The following is a 25,151-nucleotide window of genomic DNA, read 5'->3' on the forward strand; positions in this document are numbered from 1 at the left end:
CTATATATGAAAGCTAATGTTGCTTTGTAACACCATCTGATTTATTATTCAAGCGATCCATCTTTTCTGCTACCAAGACAAATACTTATTCAAAGAAATTTCTGTTAACCTCCTTTTGATCCTTTGCAAAACAGAGCAAGAAGTGTTATTCATCCTCCAATTTTAACAGCATTTTTCTCTCACACCCTGTCTTTCTATAGCACCCTGTGCATGCACCTCAAATATCATCAAGGTGGTAAAATGGAATTGTAAAGCATCTCAGTATGATAAGATTGGGAGAAGTCTTCCCATATTGGAAACATTGTATCAGTGAGTTAAAAATATTCTGCAGAAATATGAATTTACTAGATATATGGAGAAAGAAGCACCCTCAGCAACAGAGAAGTCACTATGCTAGGCCTGATGACACGAACTCACTGTGACAATTTTTATATATTTACCAACGTGCAGAGTGCTATCAAGTACATTCATCATAGATTGATCTAAGGAACCAACATCTTGTCCTAATTAATCAGGATATCTAAGATAAGGTGCCAACTTGCTCAGCTTCCTGTAGGATGCAATGAAGTTTCCCAGAGCTTTTCAATACTAAATGCATAGTTTATGCACAGCATGGAATTTCACTGCTTGGGATTGAGGAACCTGGTTTTCCTTCAAAACAGCAGTTAAGCAGTGTCTTATTCAGTGTTGAAAGAGCCTGTAAACAAAGCCAGTGAACTGCATAACTACTGTAATTCAATAATGCATATAATATTGGAGCAACTATAGAGGCATTGTAAGGGAGATCATCACAGAAATATAAGTCAATCAGAGAAGGAAAGGCAAGGAAAACTTCTTTAAGATTAGACTGCATTTAAGGTCTGTAGATGCCCCTTCTGCTCTCTTCAATAGTAAGCAAATGGCTAGCTTAAATCACAAAAAGAAAAGCTGATAAGAAAAATCACTGATAATAACAAATATCTGACAAACAATGAAGACATTCTAAATACCTTTCATTCTCACTACAGGTGATCTTTTCCAGTCCTCTGCACTTATTGAACAGCCGCTAGAGGGATTCGTAGTCTGTAGTGTTTGTTGAGAGCTCCTGATAAGATAAGTGTTATTTTAAGTTATCATTGACAAATTTACTTGAATATTACGTAGTTTTGTTTGCTTTCCGTATCTTAGTGTGTCTGTTTGTGTGTTTTTGGTGTTTCAATTATTAATTTGATAAAATACGATAGAAGTGAGTATGGCTCCCGTAAGAAGGAAAATGGTGGCTAGTAATAATGGTTCACCATCTTTATTCAATAACTGTAATATAAAGGAGATTATTCAGTGTACTATCTGCGAAATGTACGCTTTGCGGAGTGCGTAGATGATAATAAAGGAGTGCATGTGTGTAGAAAATGTAAGGAAAATGAGGAATTAAAGTGTATTTCAGGTCGTGAGTGTGATATTTTTGTCAAACTTCAGAATGAAGAAAATAGTGATATGACAAGAAATGGCGAGGTTGTACCAGAGAACTGTGAGGGCGTGAATGTAGAAAGTGTGAATGATGGTATTAATACCGAGCAAATTAATGGTTTAACAGAAAATAAAAAAGATGAGATAGATGCAATGAGTGACATCGCGTTGTTGAGCAGAGCGATACAAAGAGCAAAGCGGCAGCTAGAGCGTATGAACAAACGTCTACTGAGTGTACCAGCCAATAATAAAAAGTATGATAGGAAAAATAAGAGTATGAGTGTGAACGTAAACAAAATGAAGAAGAGAGTGCTGTATGGAGACTCGTTAGTACGAGGTGTGTTAGTAGAGGATTTGACAAAATCGTACCAACTTGGTGTGACCATCAAGGACATAACTGAGTCTATTAGAGAGCAAAAGGAAAGGATGAAAGAAATGATTGTTGGGGCAGGTACAAATGATTTGAAAGGAGATAAAATGGAAATGATAGAGGACCTGAATGAATTGTTTGAGGTAGCAAAAGAAAAGAGTGAGAGAGTTAGGATGATTAGTCTTTTGCCACGCTATGACAGTGAAGTGTTTAAAAGGAGGGCCATAATTGCAAATGACTTTATGCATGGGTTATGTATGACGAGTGGTGTGGACGTGCGGAGTGAGTTCGATGGGTGAAAGGATCTATATAAGATGGATGGCTTGCATTTGAATGGATTCGGTGTAAGGAGACTTTAAAAAGTGTTGTTGAATGAAGTGGATGTGCAGAATCAGGGAAACTAGATTTATTAAGGGTGGGTAGTATATATGCAGACCTTAGGGAGACAGTTGAGTGTATAAATGAGTATAATATGCATGAGCGAATGTGGACAACAAATCAGAATGGGATAGCTAGTATAAGGCATCAAGGTAGGGATGGGGCTAATGGGGGTCTGAAATTCATGTACACTAATGCTAGGAGTATTAGGAACAAGAAGGAAGAATTTTTGCCCATGGTTGGCACTTCCAGACCCCAGGTTATTGGCATTAGTGAAACATGGCTGACTGTAGATGATATAGCTAGTGGGATTGAATGTGATGGGTATAGTGTGTTCAGGAATGACAGGGAGGATAAAATGGGGGGAGGAATATTGTTGATGATAGCTGATGAGCTGCAGCCAAGGAGATTAAAAGTTGAATTGCAGGATAGAGAAAAGAGCACATTTGAGGCCATTTGGTGTGAGATTGTGGCTAGCAGAACAAAATATACAATTGGGTGCTGCTATAGACCAGGTGATGGAAAAGATGGTGGAGATAGTATGCACAAGCAAATAGAAGAAATGAGTGGAAGGAGGGTGATTATTATGGGAGATTTCAACTATAGTCACATTGATTGGAGTGAGGAGAGGACACACGGGAGGAATGAATTGGATTTTATGCAGTTATTAAGGGATAACTATCTGCGACAGCATGTAATGGAAAATACTAGGAGTCAGAGAGTGCATGACCTAGTAATTGCATCTGAGGATTTGGCTGTAACAAATATGACCACATTGCCACCAATTGGTGAGAGTGATCATACGGTCTTGACTTGGGAGGTGGCTAAAGGTGTGGAATTTACAATTAAGACAGGGTACATGTGGAATTATCAGGCTGGTAAGTATGACAAGCTTAGGAGTTTCATTGGTTCAGTGCCATGGCATGTAAAACTGCAAGGGCTGGATGTTGATAGTGCATGGGAGGCAGTTAAGAAGTGTTTGCATGAAGCAATGGCTGACTGTATACCTAGAGTCCGAATAATAAATCAAGTAGGGGTTAAATGGATGAATAACACCATTAAGTTTGAGCTGCAAAAAAAGAAACAACTATGGAGGGAATTTAAGGAGAAAGGTGACCGCAGGCACATGAACGGTATCAAGTGCAGGCCAGAAGGGTAACGAGTGTGGTAAGAAAAGCAAAAAAGGATTACGAAAGAACATTGGCCATGCAGGCTAAAGAGAATCCTAAACAGTTTTTTCGATATGTTGCAAGTAAAAGAAAAAATGTATGTAGCAGAATGATTTTAAAGAATGCTGATGGTAGGGAGGTAAATGAATCAGTAGGTATAGTTGAGTTACTGAGTTAGCACTTTGCAAGAATATATCATCCAGGTGGTGACATTGCAGAAATGAATGAATCAATAGATTATACGGGAATTGTGGTGAATGAAGTGGAGGTAAGTAGTCTATTGCATAACCTCAATGTCAATACATCTGTGGGATTGGATGGTATACCAGCTCGTGTCGTACGTGAAGCGGCTGAAGAATTGTCAGTACCCTTGACCATTTTGTTTAATTTGAGTCTTGGGTCTGGGTTAGTCCCGAGGGGGTAGAAGGAGGGGAAAATAGTTTCACTGCATAAAGGAGGTTCCAAGACTGCTGTTGTAAATTACCGACCGATTAGCATATCAGGAATCGTTGTCAAGGTCTTGGAGAAATTAGTCAAGAAAAGAATTCAGGATTGGATAGATGAAAATGGATATTGTATGGGGGACAACATGGTTTTGTGAAGGGTAGATCATGCTTCAGTAACTTGCTCACGTTTTATAACACAGTGACGGCTGAACTGGATAAGGGTAATGGATTTACAGTGATTTTACTGGACCTTATCAAGGTTTTTGACAGGATACCACATGAAACTCTAATCAGTAAACTGGAGCAGATAGGGATGGATATAGGGTTGGTGAGATGGATAGGAGGGTGGTTGATGGAGAGATACCAGAGAGTGGTTTATTCAGGAGTTGAGTCCAAAAGACGGCTTGTGACTAGTGGTGTGCTGCAGCTCTGTTCTTGGACCACTACTTTTCAATTTGTTCATCATTGATATAGGAAAGGATCTGAGAGGAAGTGTTCCCTTGTTTGCTGATGATGCAAAGTTGTGTAGAGCAATAGTGAGTGCACAGGATGTCAAAATTTTGCAGGATGATTTGGATAATTTGGAGGACTGGGCTAGGGAAAATGGATGTCAATTTAATGTGGCAAAGTGTAAGGTTATGCATTTTGGTGTGAAAAGATTAGCAGCAGTATATCACATTGGTGGAACTGTACTTCAGGAGATTGATGAGGCCACGGATTTGGGAGTTTTGGTGGATAGGGAATTGAAGTTTAGGGGGTGGCACATTGCAAAAGTGGCTAAATCAGCTCATCAAATCACTTAGCTTATGAAAAATACTTTAACAAGCAGAGACAAACAAGTTATTCATAGAAAGGGGGATGGAAAATCCCTTTATGTTTTTAATAGCCGGGTACGAAACTCGGATCAAAATCTATCGTAATCCATAGAGTTTCATGCTGAAAAAAACTGTTGGCAGGCCCAAGTAAAATGATCACTTGGATAGTACACACTTTAAAAACATAAAGGGATTTTCCATCCCCCTTTCTATTAACATGTTCGCCAGTAAAATAGCCTTTCGGCTTATTAAATTAGTAATTAACATTAAATATAGGAGTACACCACTTCGGCAATTCAATAGTAGAGGTATGTAAGTTCTTGTTCACTTAAAACCTTGATATTCCAGGTCTACCTACTCACTGATGAGACCTCAAAAAAGGTTGAAACCGGTCTGGGTAGTGACCTCTTCTCATAATATAAAACAATATATATATACATCTCCTAGGAGCTGGGTTTTACATTATGAAAGAATATTAAAGTTAGCGATGGATCTTGCTCCACCTTTGCATGGAGTTGCCCTGTTGTTGTACTATCCAAGTGATCATTTTACTTGGGCCTGCCGATAGTTTTTTTTGGCATGAAACTCTATGGATTACGATGGATTTCGATCCGAGTTTCGTATCCGACTATTAAAAACATAAAAGGATTTTCCATCCCCATTTCTATTAACATGTTCGCCGGTAAAATAGCCTTTCGGCTTATTAAATTAGTAAACAAGTTATTGTTTCTCTGTTTCGAGCCTTGATAAGACCCCATCTAGACTAGTGTGCCCAGATATGGGCGCCAGGGTTTCTTCTTGATGGGGAGTCAGTTGAGAGGATCCAGAGAAGAGTGACCAAGATGATAGTAGGTCTGTGGAATGAACCTTATGAGAACAGGTTGAAGATTTGTGGGTTGCAAAAATTGGTCGATAGGCAGAAAAGGGATGATATGATTGAGACATTCAAATTACTGAAGGGTTTCTATAAGATTAATCCAGAAGATATTTTTGAGAATAGGTCTGGTGGTGGGAGGACTAGGGGCCACACATGGAAGCTGGGCAAGAATGTGGTTAGCAGGGGTGTTAGAGCTTTTTTTTTTACTTTTAGAGTGGTGAATGAGTGGAATAAGCTGCCAGAGGCTGTTGTGGGTGCTACGACCGTGAATGAGTTCAAGGCGAGGTATGATAGATACTGTGTGAATGTCGAATAGTTGTTCTTGACATGATGTTAGGGTCTCCCTCGATGAGTCTGTCGACTGCTCGGAGTTGCCCGGAATAATAATAATAATAATAATAAGTGGCCTACTCAGGTTCTTATGAAATATCATTTTTTGGAGTACTTGTGCATAGTACTGGAAGAAGTAGCAGTAGTGTTTAAAAGCTGGGGGGGGGGAAAGCAAGTCTCCTGGTTTTAATGGACTGGAATAGATGTCTGCCACATTACCTATAATTTCCTATTCTCAGTCTTAGTTACACTTTTCACACTCTTCCAATACATTCCCTAAAATATCTCAAAAGTATTGCAAGCTGGTAAAATTCGTATGATGGTCATCAATACCAGATAAAAACTGTAAAGAATCTTATAATAAGTAAAATTAAACTTGCCAAGAAATTATATTCTCGTTTATTCTTTTATCCCAGTGTATGTAAACAAAGTCTGCACATAAAGTATCTTCACAGCTCGGCTACTTGTATATAGAGGCTAATTTCACATTACTTTTCTATTCCGTGATGCAAAGCACACATCCATACAGATGTGTATAATGCATGCATTATTAGTAGGAACATACCCAAACTGGCTTTTGACCTTTGTGGGGTAATTCCTCCAAAACCCTGAGTAACTTACAAGATCATTATAAATTAAAGATGTCAAGAAATTATATTCTTGGTTTAACCCTTATTGAAGTGTAAGCAAACAAAGTTGTGCCTGAAGTATTTTCAGGACTGGGCAACTCGTATATAGAAGGTAATGACTTCACATCACTTAGCATCCCATAATCCAAAGCACATATCTTTACGGACATGTATAATGCTATGCATTATGGGGAGGATCACTACCCAGACCTGTTTTGACCTATATTGAGGTCTCATCAGTGGGAGCCAGACCCAGAGGTGATCCCAAGGTTGAAGTAATGCGAAAGTAATATTTTCATATACTAGTAGCCAAAAGGTGTCTGACTCCCACTGTTTGAGACCTCAATAAAGGTCAAAACACCAGTCTGGGTAGTAACCCTCCTCATAATGCATAGCATTATACATGTCTGTAAGGATATATGCTTTGCATTATGGAATACTAAGGCAAGTGATGTGAAGGCATTATCTTCTATATATGAGTTGCTCAGTCCTGAAAATACTTCACGCACAAACTTTGTTTACTTACACTTGGATAAATGATTAAACCAAGAATATAATTTCTTGGCATCTTTAATTTATAGTATAACCAAGTGGATAAACTTCCTTACAAGATCATTCCAAATCCTACGGAGTGACCTCAAAGTATCACTACTTAAGTCATCACTTCAGGACAGGAGGCTCAACAGTGGCTCTGCTCAGTGACTGGCAAAAACCTGCCAGCAAGCAGAACTGCTCTACACCCCAGGAAGCAAGCAAGCCCAATGACAAACATTAAATGTCATCAGTGGCAGCCAGACCCAGAAGATAACAAAGTTGAAGTAATGCAGAAATCATATATTTCCCATATACAAGTAGTGAAAAGGTGTATCACCTTATTATTAAAATACCCTGAATCATAGATAAGTGTTTTTTACTTGGTTATAAGTTAAATTAAATTTTGCCAAGAAATTATATTCTTGTTTATTCTTTTATTCAAGTGTATTGCAAACAAAGCTTGCAGAGCACACACCTATTTTGCTCAGATTTGGTCGCCAGGATTTGAAGCAAATAAATTGACCTTGGAATTGAGTGCAGAGGCAGATAATATTGGGACTGTACAATGTTCGTTATGAAGATTGACAAAGTGGATGGCAAAGTTTTGCAGAGATAGAAGGCAGGATGATGTGATTGAGACATATTGAGAGCTAGTTACATGGTTGACAGTGGGCAGTTGTTTCATATAGTAAAACAGTGGGGAGGGTCAAGGAAAACGGGCCATCCCTGGAAGTTGTGAACAACAGGGGGGGTGAGGAGTAGCTTCTCTGCATGGAGGAAATGTGAAACACATTGTCTGGTAAGGTAGTGAGAGCCGTAATAGTGAATGTGTTTAAGGAGATATGATAGACTTTGTGTTGTCCAGAATGATCCTCCCACCATGAGTTTTGTGACTTCATGAAGGTGCTGAATAATAATAATTTTATATATTTTCTGATATGGCTGAAATAGTAAACACAAAATAACTTTAGTTTCTACCACATATGTGGGATATGAATCTGGAAAAATATTCTTAATCTACTATTGAAATCACTATTATACTATTATACCATAGTTTGCACATATATTTTGTCTGTTTTGTAACAATAGTTTTTAATTTTCTTTAGTACATGATGTGAAGCCAGATTGTGTTGAGCCATACCTTAAAGGATAGTAAGTAACTGTTTCTTCTATTTGTATTTGAACAAAATACCTTTTATCAGTATCAGAGTTGCATGTGAAATTTATTATTATTATTATTTTATTATTATTATTATTACGGGTATCTCCATGGAGTCAGTAGACTCATCGCGGGAGACCCAAACTAGCAAAACAATATCTGTCATATCTCTTCTTGAATTCATTTACAGACGAAGAGCTCACAACTAAGTCAGGCAATGAATTCCACTCATTCACCACCCTCCAGGCAAAAAACCTTGTTCTGACACCTTTGTTAACCACACTCTTCTTTAATTTCCAGAGATGACCTCTTGTTCTTCCATCACTATCACACAGCTGAAACATTTCCCCTGCATCAATCCTATAAAAACCTTTTAGTAATTTGAATGTTTCTATCATATCCCCTCTTCTTCGCCTATCAACCAATCTCTGCAATCCACAAGCTCTCAATCTATCAATGTAGGGAGCATTTTTTATATCACTCACCAACTTGGTCACTCTTCTCTGAACCCTCTCCACAGCCTCCTCATCTCCAAGGAATCCAGGTGACCAGACCTGAGCACAGTAATCCAAATGTGGAAGTATCAATGCTTTATAAAGGGGAATAATAACCTCTTTATCTCTGGATGTCAGTGTGTTCCTCAACAACCAAGTAATCCTATGTGCAATCTTGGACACCTTAGCAATGTGTCCTCTGAACTTCATCTCCCTATCTACCAATACCCCTAAGTCCCTAGCCTCATCAATCTCTTGGAGTACCTTTCCATCGATGTAGTACACAGCTGGTAATCTTTTAATCCCAAAATGCATGACTTTACACTTTTCCACATTGAACTGACATCCATTTTCTTTTGCCCATTTTACCAGCTTATTTAAATCCTCCTGCAAACTTTCAACATCAGCTTGATTTTTTATTGCACTACACAACTTTGCATCATCAGCAAACAACTGAATATCTCCCTTTAAGCCGTTTCCTATATCATTTATATACAAATTAAACAACATTGGCCCAAGCACAGAGCCCTGAGGTACACCACTGGTCACCTGCCTCATTCTGGACTCGGCTCCTCTATACACCACCTTATGGTATCTCTCCCTGAGCCATTCTCCTATCCATATCACCAATTTAATATCCATTTCCATCTGCTCCAATTTGCGTAACAGTGTTCTATGGGGTATCCTGTCAAAAGCCTTAGCAAAATCCAGAAGTACCACTGTGTAGCCAGTTCCTTTGTCCAACTCAGATGTTATTCTATTATGAATAGTTAATAGATTGCTAAGGCAGGATCTACCTTTAACAAAACCATGTTGGCCTCTATAGAGTATCATATCCTGATCCACCCATTCTTGAATTTTGTCTTTAACCAACTTTTCCAATACTTTTACCACTACTCCTGAGATGGTGATTGGTCTGTAATTCAATACCGCAGTTTTAGAGCCACCCTTATGCAAAGGAACCACTTTGCCTAACTTCCACTCCCTAGGGACCATACCAGAGTTCAAACTTAAGTTAAATATCCAGGTGAGAGGGGTTGACAATTCATTTGCACATTCACGCAACACCCGAGCTGATATTCCATCTAAGCCTACAGCAGTATTTGCATTTAAATTTTGCAATATATTAAATACCTCTGATTCTTTAGCTTCAATTCTCACATTAGGTATTGCTACAGGTATAGAGATATCCTCACTCGGGTGATAGACTTTTGAAAAGTGATCACTCAGTAACTCGACTATTACATCTGATTTTGTCACCTCAATACCATCAGCACCCACTAAAGTTATCCTTCTGAAGTCATTCTTCCTCTTACTTGATACATAGCGGAAGAACTCTTTGGGATTACCCTTGATCTCTTTGGCTAAGGTCTTCTCATAATCTGATTTAGCTTTTCTTACTATGCTGGTAACCTTCCTAGCTTGAGCCTTGTACTGCTCATGGGTGTCCTGATCGCCTTTCTCCTTGTAAATTCTTCATAACATTTTCTTTTTTTGCAGTTCAAGCTTGATACTACTGCTCATCCATCTAATGCCTGCCTTGTTTGACCTCCTAACCATGGGGACACAATCTGATATTGCTTTCCTCAGATACCCGCTGATTTTATCCCAAGCACTGCTAACATCTTTCCCTTGCAATATGTTCTGCCATGGGATGGCTGCAAGCTCACTCCGAAGCTTGTTATAATTGCCTAACCTGTAGTTCCGTACATACCCCTTCTTAATAGAAAAATCCACAGATTTTGCAACCTCCCAAGTCAATACCACATGATTGCTTTCACCAACTGGAGGTAACGAGGACACCTTACTTATGCATATAACCTCTGAACCAATAACCAGGTCCAACACTCTCACACCACGTGTCCCTTCAGTTACGTGCTGTTTCAAGTAATTATCTCGTAGAAGATGTATGAATTCCATTTCCTTTTTGCTACGTGATATTTCCTCCTTCCAATTGATATCACCGTAATTAAAATCCCCCACAATAATCACGAAGCCTTCACTCATTGCACTAAGTTGCTGATGCATGAATTCAATATCTCCCCCCGTACTTAATTTTTCATGCACAAATTTAATGAAAATTTGTGCATGATGCATATGTGTGCATGCATGAATAAGATTAGATAAATAATAATAAAGTGGTATGATAATGGCATTGATATTTAAAGCAGATCTAAAAATTTGCTTATTCTTTTTACTGTTTAACAGTTGCATTTTTGTTTGCTGTTTACTGATTAGTATTTATTTTATTATTATTAAATATCTTACATTGGTGATTATTCTTTAAATTTATTTTTAGTGAGCAGTGGGTGAGAGTTTTGGAAGGGAAATCTGTTACTAGTGAATTAGTTGGAAGTTGGAGAGTTGAAATTGGGGATCAGGATCAATTTGGTAAGTTGGGTGTTTAGCTTATATTACTGATTGATTTTATTTTTTTATATAAAGTATGCTTTAGGAAAAACTTCAGATAAAAGTAACAGATATGTGTTTAATTAACAAAAATTTCCTTCTATGGAGAGTACAAGAGTATTTCTTGGTAATTTTTTTGGGATTTTGAAAAAACATTTACTCAACATCATCCACCAGTTATTTATTAACAGTGATAGTTTCGATATTAGATGAAATTACTTTCAATTTTGGTAATTCTCAAAAAAAAAAAAAAAAATTAGTATTTTCCTCATATCCCAAGCATATTTCTTAATTTACTGGCCTTTTGTCTTTGGTTAGGAGAAGGACTTCATGTGGAAATGGCAGTTTTTCTGCTAGAGACATGAATTTTTGTCTTTACAGAACAGACAGATCTTGAACACAGATGCATACATAATGTATGAGTTCTTAACTATAATTATTATTATTATTATTATTACAGGCAACTCCAAGGAGTCGATAGACTCATCTAGGGAGACCCTAACATCATGTCAAGAACAACTATTCGACATTCACACAGTATCTATCATACCTCGCCTTGAACTCATTCACAGTCATGGCACCCACAACATACTCTTTATGCCACTCATTCACCACTCTAAAAGTAAAAAAGTTAGCTCTAACACCCCTGCTAACCACATTCTTGCCCAGCTTCCATGTATGGCCCCTAGTCCTCCCACCACCAGTCCTATTCTCAAAAATATCTTCTGGATTAATCTTATAGAAACCCTTCAGTAATTTGAATGTCTCAATCATATCACTCCTTTTCTGCCTGTCGACCAATTTTTGCAACCCACAAATCTTCAACCTAAGATGAAAAGCCAAACGGCTATTTTTTTCGGCGAGGTTGATATAAGTTAAGGGGATAAAAATCCCTTATTGTTTTTAAAAACAATAATTGTTTCAAAAACAATAAGGGATTTTTATCCCCTTAACTTAAATCTTCAACCTGTTCTCATAAGGTTCATTCCATAGACCTGCTATCATCTTGGTCACTCGTCTCTGAATCCTCTCCACCTGCTCCCCATCAAGAAGAAACTGTGGCACCCATATCTGATCAGAGTAGTCTAGATGGGGTCTTATCAATGCTCGATACAGAGGAACAATGACCTGTTTGTCTCTGCATGTTAAAGTATTTTTCAGCAACCAAGTGAGTTGATGAACTGATTTAGCCACTTTTGCGATGTGCTCCCTAAACTTCAACTCCCTATCCACCAACACTCCCAAATCCCTGGCCTCGTCAATCTCCTGGAGTATGGTTCCACCAATGTGATATACTGCTGTTAATCTTTTCACCCCAAAATGCATAACCGTACACTTTGCCACATTAAATTGACATCTATTCTCTTTAGCCCAGTCCTCCAAACTATCCAAATCATCCTGCAAAATTTTGACATCCTGTGCACTCACTATTGCTCTACCCAACTTTGCATCATCAGCAAACAAATGAACACTTCCTCTCAGATCCTTTCCTATATCGTTAATGAACAAATTGGAACAGTAGTGGTCCAAGAACAGAACCCTATGGCACATCACTAGTCACAGGTCGTCTTTTGGACTCTACTCCCTAATAAACCACTCTCTGATATCTCTCCATCAATCACCCTCCTATCCATCTAACCAACCCTATATCCATTCCCATATGCTGCAGTTTACTGATTAGAATTCCATGTGGTATCCTGTAGAATCACTGTAAACCCATTACCCTTATCCAGTTCAGCTGTCACTGTGTTATAAAACGTGAGCAAGTTACTGAGGCATGATCTACCCTTCACAAAACCATGCTGTCTCCTGTACAGTATCCCATTTTCATCTATCCAATCCTGTATTTTCCTCTTGACTATTTTCTCCAAGACCTTGACAACTATTCCTGATATGCTGATCGGTCGGTAACTTACAACAGCAGTCTTGGAACCTCCTTTATGCAGTTGAACTATTTCCCCCCTCTTTCCATCCCCTCGGGATAACCCAGACCCCGAGACTCAAATTAAGCAAAATGGTCAAAGGCATCGACAATTCTCTAGCCGCTTCACGTAAGACACGAGTTGGTATACCATCCAATCCCACAGATGTATTGACATTGAGGTTTTGTAATAGACTATTCACCTCCACTTCATTCACCACTCCCGTATAAGCTATTGGTTCATTCATTCCTGCAATGTCACCACCTGGATAATATTCTCTTGCAAAGTGCTCACTCAGTAATTCCACTATATCAACTAATTTAGTTACCTCCCTACCATCGGCATTCTTTAAAATCATTCTGCCATATACATTTTCTTTTACTTTTTCTTTTGTAAATAATTAACAAACAAATGGCAACAATCAGCAGTGAAAAGTAGATATAGAGAAGGCCTCTTACGTTTGAACACCTCTAGATTCAAGAGATATACACTGATAAGCAGAGGAAGAATAAACGTTTTTTAGAATAAAGATGACTTTAAGAAAAGATGGAACCAACGTCTGTTTTTATTAAAACAAATCAAGTGATCTTGTTTCGTTACAAAATTTTAATGCAGCTAGCAGGACCTTCTTCATATAGTGGCGATTATGTGAGTGAATACTGTTATGTGTACCTAAAGTCACTGAAAGACCTGCTGGTATAGTGTTGTTTTGAGTCGATTTAAAAAAAAAAAATTTTTTTTTAAATTTAAAATTTCTGATGATATTTTGCAGCTTTGGGAATGTTTAATTGCACTACAGATGTGAAAATTTAGGTTCCTGAGACTCAACGTTATGTAATTTAACGTGTTCATTAGCACAACATGCTGCATATGAATGAAGTCAAAGATGTGATATGTCAGCATAATGACTAGCTATTATATGCACTGTGGAGAGAGAGAGAGAGCAAGTGTGGATCTCCAGACTTTAACCATCAGACAGTAATGGTGTACTGTCCGGTGATCCACACTACACCATCAGATGGTAATTGTGCAGTCACAAGGACATTGCAAGAAGTCTCTTGTTGGAAAGACTTGAGTTTGAGACCTGATTAGGATGTGAAAAACTTTTATAAGTGGCTTTTAATTGAAAAGTTGAAAAGCCTTATGTTTATGTATATTATGTCCATACACAATTGGCTGAAAATCCTATTAGAGATCAATGTCATCTCGGTCACTTGTCTTTGGATCTTCTCCACTATCTCTTCATTCCCAAGAAACACAGGTGACTAAATCTGTGAAGAGAAGATTTAGTCGCATAGCCTTTTAAAGAGAGCCTTCTCTATCTCAGTTTAAACAGATTAGCTCATCCTTGGTACGAAACAGAACTTTATGATAAACATCTTAACAGCAGTTAAGAGAAATCTGTTAATTATTATTACTAAAATGTATAGATTTTTAGTACTAAAAAAACATATCTACTATACAAAAACATCAAGAGCATATAGAACAAAGAGTTCACTGACAATTCATTGCAGTGCTGACAATTCATCATGCAAAAGTTGATTGCAGGGAAAATTCATCAAGTGGAAAATTTATTGCAGAGAAATTCATCGAGAGGAAAAATTATAGCAGCGAAACCTCATCGAGAGGAAAATTTATCTCAGGGAAAATTCATTGCAGGAAAAATCGTTGTAGAAAAACTTCGCTGAAAGTGTTATTTGCTAGAAAATCGAAGTCAGTTTGGTTTGACATGTGTTATGTAAAGATCTGTGATATTTCTTTTCTTTTAGTGTTACACGGTGATCAGCATTCATTTTTGATATTATGGATTCTACAACCGTGTGAAAATAACTCTTTTTATTATCCTGACGTTTCGATCTTCATATCAAGATCATCACCTGGAGGCATACATACAAGACAAGCTGCATTACATTTCAAACTGAAAGCTAGAGAAACAATGATTTGATCACATGCTACTCACAGGCATGACCTCTAGTGAAAAAAAAAAATGAGTGTGTGATATTTGATGATAAATTGTATCTGAGAGATACCACAAACTCCAATGTCATTATAGTATTGGTTTATTTTTTTTTTTATTTGTTACTTTTTTTTCAATAATTTCTAGATCGTATCTGAAAATAAATAAACCATCATGTATTAGATTTGTAGTGTTCTTTTTTTTTTTAAAGTTTTATCGCATTTCAGCACATACTAGTAATGAATGTATCTCTCGGATACATGCGATCTAAGCTGCAATTTTTTCTATCGCGACTTCCGCAGGGTTAAAGAAGGTACCAATGTACTTATCCATAGTTGAAATACCGTACTTACTCAAATATAACTCGCACCACGCCTGATTTTACTTTTCGAAAAAAGAAATGAAAAAGTTTCGCATATACCTCGCACATGAAGAAAGGCTTAAACACGTGCACATTGGGGCGATAGTAACTGCTCCCACAGTAATCAACACTCCCTCCCCAATAGCCACTATATTGCAGAAGCAAGAAAAACAATTACTTTTATTATGTCAATGAATAAAGTATGAGCAGCCTGTGTAATATATTTCTCAACAAATAGTGTAATTAGAGACAATTTTGATAAAAATCGACACTAATGAATGAATCACATGTCCCCTCATACAGAAACTGTGCTGTATAGACTCAAGCAAAACCATATGGCAAACACCGTATCTAACTAAAAACTATTGTTATTAATTAGATCTGTGTGAGTTCACAAAGTGGCATTGAAATTCAACCGAATGTGTTAAAATTCGTAAACGTGTTAAAATTAAGAAATATATATATAGTGAATGTTGTTATGGCAGTTTCACATATGGAATTCGAATGAAGAGAGTTAGCATTTCAACTCAACTGGCAGCTTGCTTTTATCTTTCAATCACGCGATCTTTTGTTAATACCACACCAGTCATATGCACTTATTAATAACCTGTCATTGCTGTCTGTTTCGTGTTAGGCTTAATTACCATAAAGGGAGAAAAGTCGCAAAACAGAAAAATGTTCCGGGTCCTGTGCATAAAAAAATTCCGGGGCCGGGAACCAGAGAGCACCGGCTGAATTTAACCACTGGTTCCCAGAGTATAAAAGCTGCTGTTTCACTACTATGTTGGAGCTGCTACTGTGAATATATTCCTGCTTAGATATTTGAAAGTGAAGTTCTACAGTGTAAATTTCAAATTAAACAGTTTTACGTCACGTGTTCTCAGAAGTCTGATCCCTGACATTTTTTTCTTTTGGTAAGTTTAAAATTTTGAAGTTTAAGAACCAATTTATAAATTAATTTATAAAAATACTGTTGTTAGTGGGTGTTAGATGGCATTGATGGTAGTAGTGTCGTTGTACAAAGTTGGAGAATTAAGTAATAAGGGAGACAGTGAGATGTATGTAGCAGAGAAGAGTAGAGTGCCCTCCCACACTGAGTCCTTGGACTCTTTGGAGGTGTTACGTTGTAATAATAATAATAATTCTTCTTCATTCTTATCATGAGTTTTCTCTGTTACCCATTCACAATTTGGATAATTTAAGTTATCCCATTATTATGGACGACTTAAATTACTTGTTTAGCACTCATTGGGATAATATGATGATGCATTTCTTCATCATCAGCAAATGATCACTAGATCTATAGCAACATACCATCATATATTTTTTACTTATTAGCTTCCACGTCACACCAGCTAGCCTCAAACTCACTGATATATAGTACATTATTACCATTGTTGCTCTCATGAGTTTCTATTCTACCTAGATTCAAGTCACCTATCATTTGTAGTACTACTCTTCCTCTCCTGTCTCTTCTGTCTTTCCTAAAAATACCATACCCTTTACACTCAATTCCATTTGCTACATCCGATTGTGAGAGTCAGATTTCACTATTACCAACAATTTTAGGCTGCACTGTATTCACCAAAGCTACAAACTTTCCAACTTTGTAATGCTCCTCACATTTCTGTATAGACCAAACAAGTTACCTCTTAAGTTTTTCTTATACTTAAATCTGCTAGTAGGTAGGCTTCAACATCCTGTAAAAACTGAAGTTATTTGTAATTAACAGACCCCTCACTCTCTATAATTCATTATTCGTTGAAGTGTTAATTTGATGATTTGTAGTTTCAACGAATTGTTGGTTTTCAATTATCTGCCTTTTGATAAATTGTATTTTGAAGAATTGCTCATCAACGAATTGTTTATTTGATGAACTGCTTTCCAATGAATTGTTTTTCTTTTAATTGTTTTTTCAATGAATTGCCTTTTGATAAATTGTCTTTTGATGAATGGTTTCCAGTGAATTTTCTCATACTTCATTACGTATCTCTCAAGAACTCAAGACATTCATTTTCTTCATTCCTAGATGCTACCGCTTCATTCCAGTCTGTGTTACCATAATTAAAATCACCTATGATGCTCATCCTTCCCTTATTCACTAACCAACCTGGGTTGCTTATACATTTCTTCCTCACTACCTTCCACATTCGCTGGTCTATTGCAACTTCCAACTAAATATTTCATCCCCTCAACTTCCACTTCACACCATGCTACCTGAAAACCAGTGTCACTGTTTTCTCTTGCATTCAAACTTGTGCATACATATTCCCCTACTATCATCAACGACATCCCATGCCTTCCTTCTTGTGATGTCTGTCATCACAAAAAAAAATCATCATCCCTCCATTTCTACTACTGTCAGGTTATCATCTTGATCCAACAATTTTCAAGAGAATGAACTCAGTGGAACAATTTCATCTTCCTTATTCATGATGCTTGTTCCACTGGAACCTTGCCTATTCCACTTTCCTGATCTCTTACATCACTTCTCACTTCCTCTGATCTCTTGTTTGCATCACTGTTTATACTTCTTTTTAGCAACAATCTCTCCAATTGAATTACATCAAATTTATTTAAATATTCCCTCAGTATTGCACAGTTCCATTCTTCCCTCAAATGCATCTCACCATTTCAGAATTTGTCATAACTCGTTCAACACACTGATAACTCTTCTTACTATGCGGTTACCTTTCGCTCTCCTCAATGACCTCTTGATATCTGTCCAAATCATTTATTCTCACAACCATTGCTTGTTCTCTTGTTCATTTACTTCTCATGTCCAAAGCATCAATCACCCTGTTCATTTTCTCTCCTTAAATCCAGATCTTGTGCACCCCTCTTATTCACCATACATTTACAAATGGAATTTCCATATATTGCCACTCTCTAGTCATTGTCACCTATTTTTCTCTACTCACTTGTATTCTGTTCTTTTACACACTTTCATTCATATCCACTAACTGATCTCATTGTTCATATACTTCATCTCACTTCTGATCTTCATCATCCCATTCTTCATGGCTTGCATTCATGGTATAAACTTCTATGAAAATTTATTGGCTGATAATATATGAGAGAGGTTTTACTAGATCGTAGTAAAATGAGTAAACTTTTGGATATTCATGCCAGCAGATGACAAATCATTACTATCAAATTATCGTACCATTTTTCTTCCATCAAATGTTCTTCAGATATTGTTAAAATCATTATCAGTTCACTTCTGTGCTATCTGGAAATATTTCAACTGATAAATTGATCTTCATTATGTTAATCATTCTACTGTTAATCAACTAGAGATCACAGAGATGATATAAGCATGAATTATTTATGTGTTCTACCTTTGAACAAATGCAATGGAAAAGTTTTCAGAATGTCAAGTGGTTGTCCTTTGCATATCTGATCATTTTTAGCACAAAAGACTTAACTTTCATGCTAAGTTAGGACAAAATGTTTCCTGCTGCTTGATCCTTATGGTGGGACATGAGAAATTTGTCCTTTATCTCATTTTATTATTGACTGGATGTGTCATATCTGCTCCACAGCTATAAGTTGCTGTGGGGCAGAATGAATTATATGTCATCCTATAGTCTATAATGTCTAGACATTATAGACTAGACATATGATGGGCATCATTTGTAGCTTAGTAAATGACTATAGGGAGTGAGGATATCCATTGAACTAAAAATGTTGATCAGATGATTTATCTGAGCATGGCATGAATTACACATGCATTGATAGAATGCTAAGTGAACAAATAATCCCATATAATTTGTTCTACCTATAATGTGTATTTATTGCTATTTTTTTTAAATTTAAATTTCACTTTTTCTTTTCTTAGAATAATTTTTGTGTATTCAATAATAATTGTTTTGATCAGTGTACCACTTTTTTTATAGAGTAATAAATAGCAAATATATTATTATGCTAATCGTGTCTTTTTCTTGTGGAATAAAAGGATTCATTTTTATTTACACTAATAAATGGACTTTTACTTAATGTTCATATTTACGAATTTAGGGACACAAAACTTAATGTGTCTATTCTTTCCGAGATTTGGAATAAAAATATCCCTAGTGAGAAACATCCCCTCCCCCCCTTTCCTCACACACACACACACCATTCTGCTCATATGCAGACAACACAAAGTTGAAGTTTTATTGTATCACTAAATATAATACAGAGACATCTAGAGTGTGCACTGTATTTAGAGACATTTGGAATGAAAATGATCCCATACAGTAAAAAACACCTCCCTTTACAGACACTATACTGCATAGTTTTATTATATTGCTAAACACAATAACTAACTAAATGCAGTCCTAACAGCCTATTTCAAAATTTCAGTTGAAGAAATATGTGGTCACACCTGTTCATAATTCAGTCATTAGGTTTAGAAACAAACCAACTGATTTATGTACAGTAAATTCTCAAAAGCAAATAATGATTTATATACAGTCAGACTTTGACTTATGATGCATGTGACTTATTATTATTATTATGTAATGCCTCCAGGGAGTCCAAGTACTCATCACAGGAGGGCACTCTACTCTACGTTGCTAAACACATCTCACTCTCTCTACTACTACTTAATTCTCCTACTACAACACTACTACCATCAATGCCATCTACCCACCATCATCACCAACAACAGTATTTTTTGCCTGTAAATTGCATGTGTTCCACAGGCCAGTTTGTCTGTACGCGGAATGAAAAACCCAAGTTTCTGGGAAAACAAACCCTGCTACCTCCCTATGAGATTGGGTAACTAACCTTGAATTGAAAAACCTAATATAAAGATTCACTTCATCACGATGAAAATCGAACCCAGGTCTTTTTCAATCAAAAGGTGCAATGTTCCACTGTTCTTCCAATTGTACTACAGAGGTACCATACCACTTATGCTTTGACTGGATGTGTCAAACAGCCATCCCATTAAAATGTTTACCAAATACCACTTTACTTGAATGTTGCATGGACCATAGTGTTATTGTTGCCATCAAGGCATATTATTTGATAAATACATTTGCTCAGGCTATTGCTACTACTGAGGATGAGAAACCCTCTGATTTTCAGAAGGAATATAATATCTTTCAATGTACAAAGAATGTAGATGCAGCAAGTGTATGAATTGTGTTTGGAAGAAGCTGCTGAAAGTATATGTTCATATATTCGCAGTTTGATAGAGACAAAGCTGTAAAAGAGATTGGTGACAAAATAGTGCTGTTGGCTGAAGAGCTGGAATTGGAGGTTGACAATGAAGATGTAGAGTAGTTTGTGAAAGCTGTAGGAGTTCTCATTGTCAAGACTTCATAGAGCTCAAAAGTTGCAGAAGAAGAAAAAAAGATAATAAAAGAAACAAAAAACAAAAAAAACACCTAATACCATTTCATTAATACTTCATTTGCAAATGAAGCAAATGAAAAACATGCTAGGAAATGGACACCAACACAGATTTATCAAAGCAGAAAGAATGATGCAAGTTGCAAATGCTTGACACAGAAAAAATTATGCAGAAAAGAAAATGCAACCTGTGCAATCTGAGTTGGACATGGTGTACAAATTTTTAAAGAAGCCCACCCTTGCTTTCTCTACCCCCCCCTAAATCTGAGCCTAGCCTTCACTAGTTATTAATTTTGTGAACCATCATTAGCTTGCTTTGTTGGAATTCCTGAATTCAAAGAATATGCTGTTGATGCCGTAGTTTTCCTTTATTTCCCCAGTGAATTATCCAATTAATAAAGCAGCAGCTGTGAAGAATTATAGTATAGGACTTGGTATAGGATACGTATATGTAGTAAGCTGCTGTATACATTAGTTGGCAAATGACGACACCATAAGAGCTGCAACCACCTAATACCATTTCATTAATACAACTAATGGTTAAGGAAAACTATTCATGATTCATGGAAAACAGTTCAAATGAGGCCAATCCCAATCTGAATGCAGAATAATTAATGATTTTCATAAAACTTTGCTTAATAACAATTTATTATTCACTGTGAGAAGTTATGGAGACAGAAACACATATGTTGGAGTAATTACTTTACTTATGATTATGAAAATAACACTGAACATTTTGACCTCTGCATCAAGATCATCATCAGGAAAACATGCACAGGAAACAAGCTACATGACACTACACAAAAAGTGACTTTTGTCACTTTGTGTAGTATCATGTGTGGTAGTCACACCAAAAAGACTTTTGTATAGTGTCATGTAGTTTGTGTCCTGTGCATTATGTATGTTTTCCTGATTAGAATTGAGAAAAAGTCGTCATTTGCCTTTCAATGTTGTTAATTAGTGAATTGATTACGAGTGTGATATTGTAGGGACTTCAGAATGATATATTTAGAGGTAAGCTTTCTTCCTTTTGACTATTTTTGTGATTACACATTGCTTAGCTGGTAGACTCTTGCGTGAGTCTAAGGGATTTGTCAATACACCCTCCTAGGTCATCAGGAATAAGACATCAGAATATTCCTTCATTGTACATAAGGATGGAGAATGTAAAAGATATCAAGGACACCATTCAGCATTTAAACAAAGATATGTCACTTGACATTCTCAAATTCATTCTAAAGAAATTTGAAATGGATTATCCTAGTTGCTTGAATCTCTTCACTCAAGTAAATGACACCGAAGATGATGATTTGGACATCGAAGAGGACATTATGCCTGTTCCACCTACAAAGACTCCCCGACAGTTCGATTGTTCACAGGAGGAACAATCTAATTAATGACACAGAACATCAGAAGATGGAATGGAAGATGATGTAACAACTCACAAAAATCAGGTCACCCAAGATAGAAAAGAAAAGGTCCCTCCAGTTATCCTTCGAGATAAAAATAAATAGGACCTCAGTCTCAAGATCCCTAGGGGAACAAAATATCAATTTCTCCTGGGCGAGAAATACTGAAGAGGGTGTAAAGATTCATCCTACCACTGTCACAGATTATCGCATGATGATGAAAATGCTGGACAACTCTAAATTGCCCTACCACACCTTTACGCTAGCAAGTGAGAATAACCTAAAAGTGCTTTTAAGAGGAGTGGCTGAGGGCATCACAACTGATGAGATCACAGCTGTCCTCATCAGTCAAGGATTGACCCCAATCAAAGTCAGTAGGATGCTGAGGACAGATAAAACACTAATGCCACTGGTGTTGGTCGAAATCTCCAATACACAAAAAAGAATCTATGAAGTTACTGACATTTGTAAGCTTAAAATTACAACCGAACGTCTAAGGAAGAAGACATCGGCAGGGCAGTTCCACAGATGCCAGAGGTTCTGGCACACCCAAAAACTGTGCAGAGTTGCCTACAGATGCCTAAAATGTGGTGAGGTTCACCAAACTAACTCCTGCACCAAACCCAGATCCACACCTGCCTGCTGTGCCAATTGTAGAGGACCGCATCCCGCTAATTACAAGGGATGCCTTTTCCATCCAAAAAACCCGTGGATCAACAAGAACGAACCACGCTCCTCCAAACAATGACACAAACAACCAAACAGGTTGCCCTCCAGATCATAATACCTCATATTCGGCAGCACAGGAAGGCACTCGAACTTCATCCATGTCCAAATCATATGCAGAAGCGGTAAGAACCCAGACTCCTTCACCACAAGAGCAAACAAGCTCTAAACTCACATCAGCTTTAACCTCTGCACTTGCAACAATGCAGCATGAATTCAGCAAAGCAAGCAACTCACCATCTTCCAGGAAGAGATTCTATCTAGAAACTCAATCCATATTAACAGCTTTCTATAATGTTTAAAAAATTTAAACCGAATTCCCTCATGATAACAGCATGGAATGCCAATGGCTTAACAAATAAAATTCTCGAGCTGCAAGAATTCGCAAAAAGATACAATTCAGACATAATCTTGATCGGTGAATCCCACCTCAGACCATCAAACAACCCAAAAACTAAGAGGTTATATTTTATATAGGATAGACAGACTTAACTCTAGTGGAGGCGGCACAGCTATTTTTATTAAAAATTATTTGAGCCACAACTCGTTGACCAGCCCCCAAACTCTAAACCTTGAGGTGACAGGTATGAAGGTGCACACTAATAACGCAGGCAAACTCAAAATCTACGCAGAGTACAATCCTCCCAGCATTCCACTATTGACAGCAGACTTAGACTCCATCCTCGGCTCCACGGATTCCATAATTATAGCAGGAGACCTAAACTCCAAACGTACGGCCTGGTTCAGTTCGTCAATCAACTCCAAAGGCTGTACCTTATTCAACTACACGTCACTCAACTCATCAATAGTAGCTGGACCCACTGAGCCACCCACTACAGCCCATCAGGAAGTTCTGATGTATCAGACATAGTTATCCTCAGAAACATCAGATATCAATACCAGCTGGAGACATTAAAAGAGCTTGACTCAGATCATAATCCCATCCTGCTCAGGCTAGGACTTCAAGATCAGCTCTCTCCCCATCATTCTTTCTTACCATGGGACAAGCTCTCTAAGCTTCTCCCAGTCTACATCGATCCACCCCCCCCCCCCGTCATTCCTAAAAAAAGAAGAAGAAATAGACCAAGCTGTAAGCAATTTAACTAGGCAAATCAACACAGCAATAGCATCAGTCATTCAAACCACTGTCTTCAATATTCCCATCTGGATCCCAGAAGAGATAATGGACCTGATTAGGGCCAAAAATAAAGCCAGAAAGTGATATCACAACACTAGAGCCCTGCAGGACAAAACAACCTTAAACAATCTGAACAGACAAGTTCGAGAAGACCTCCAGATGCACAGGAATTCCAAATGGGAATCCAAACTCATGGAAATCAATCCAGAAGATAACTCCAGTGGAAATTTGTAAAATCTCTTCGTACCAAAAGACAACCCCTTCCCCCTTTGAAGACCAATCTTGGAATTGCACACTCAGATGAAGAAAAAGTAGAAGCCCTAATTGACAATCTGGAAAATCAATTCAGTCCATCTTACGTAAACTTAAATATCAATCTCATTTACAAAGTTCATCGTGAAGTTAGAAATGCATTAAGACAGCCTAAGGATGATTCAGAAACCATCACCCCCACATCTCCAACAGAAATAATAAATACTATTTCCCATCTGAAGAACAAAAAGGCTCCTGGCCCTGATGGCATTACCAATAGAATAATAAAGCTACTCCCACAGAAGGCCATAATTCATCTAGTTAATATTATCAATTCCATTTTAAGATTCCAGTACTTTCCCACAGATTGGAAAATCGCTGACATCATACCTCTGAAAAAGCCTGGTAATAATCCACAACTTCCCCAAATTAAACTAGTGAAACTCATATACTCATATATTAGTGAAAGATACATGCAAGTAAAACTCAACCAAATTGTGTCATCAAGGCGGGAGTACCTCAGGGTTCTCTTCTGGCCCCAATACTTTTCACAACTTACATAGCAGATATTCCTCTCAATTCAAGAACAACTACTTCGGCCTTTTATGCCGACTACACCGCTACTCTAGCAAGATCGCTCAGCCCTCACCTAGCAATCACCAGACTCCAAAGAAGTATCAGTGAGCTAGCAAACTGGTTCACTAACTGGAAGATTCAAGTGAACCCCCTCAAAAGCTCAGCCATGCTGTTTTCAAGAAGAAAGGTCTGCAATAAAGAAGACATCCTGCTCTCTGGTCAAAAGATCCCATGGCAATCAGAGACCAAATGTCTTGGGGTATTAATGGATAAGAAACTCCTTTTTAATGAGCTCATCAATCTCATTGGCTCCAAATCTTCCAAAGTAATAGCACAGCTCTACCCATTGATCAACCACAAGAGCAAATTGAACCTACATAATAAATTGCTTCTTTACCGGATGGTAATATG

General features: G+C 37.4%; 1 protein-coding gene across 2 annotated transcripts in view; it reads left to right on the forward strand.

Annotated features, from left to right (window-relative positions):
• The window catches only part of LOC150107091 (protein NipSnap-like), a 444,486-nt gene that overhangs the window by 176,320 nt on the left and 243,015 nt on the right, over positions 1-25,151 (forward strand). For both annotated transcript variants that reach the window (XM_090390992.1, XM_090390993.1), the window contains 2 exons: positions 8,101-8,146; positions 10,947-11,038. In XM_090390992.1, the coding sequence (XP_090247118.1) occupies positions 8,101-8,146; positions 10,947-11,038 (138 nt within the window). The remainder of the gene's footprint in view (positions 1-8,100; positions 8,147-10,946; positions 11,039-25,151) is intronic.

Source organism: Typopeltis vanoorti, chromosome 4 (genome assembly GCF_054136105.1).
Source record: "Typopeltis vanoorti isolate ZY-2024b chromosome 4, IOZ_Tvanoo_1.0, whole genome shotgun sequence".
Taxonomy (NCBI): Eukaryota; Metazoa; Arthropoda; class Arachnida; order Uropygi; family Thelyphonidae; genus Typopeltis; species Typopeltis vanoorti.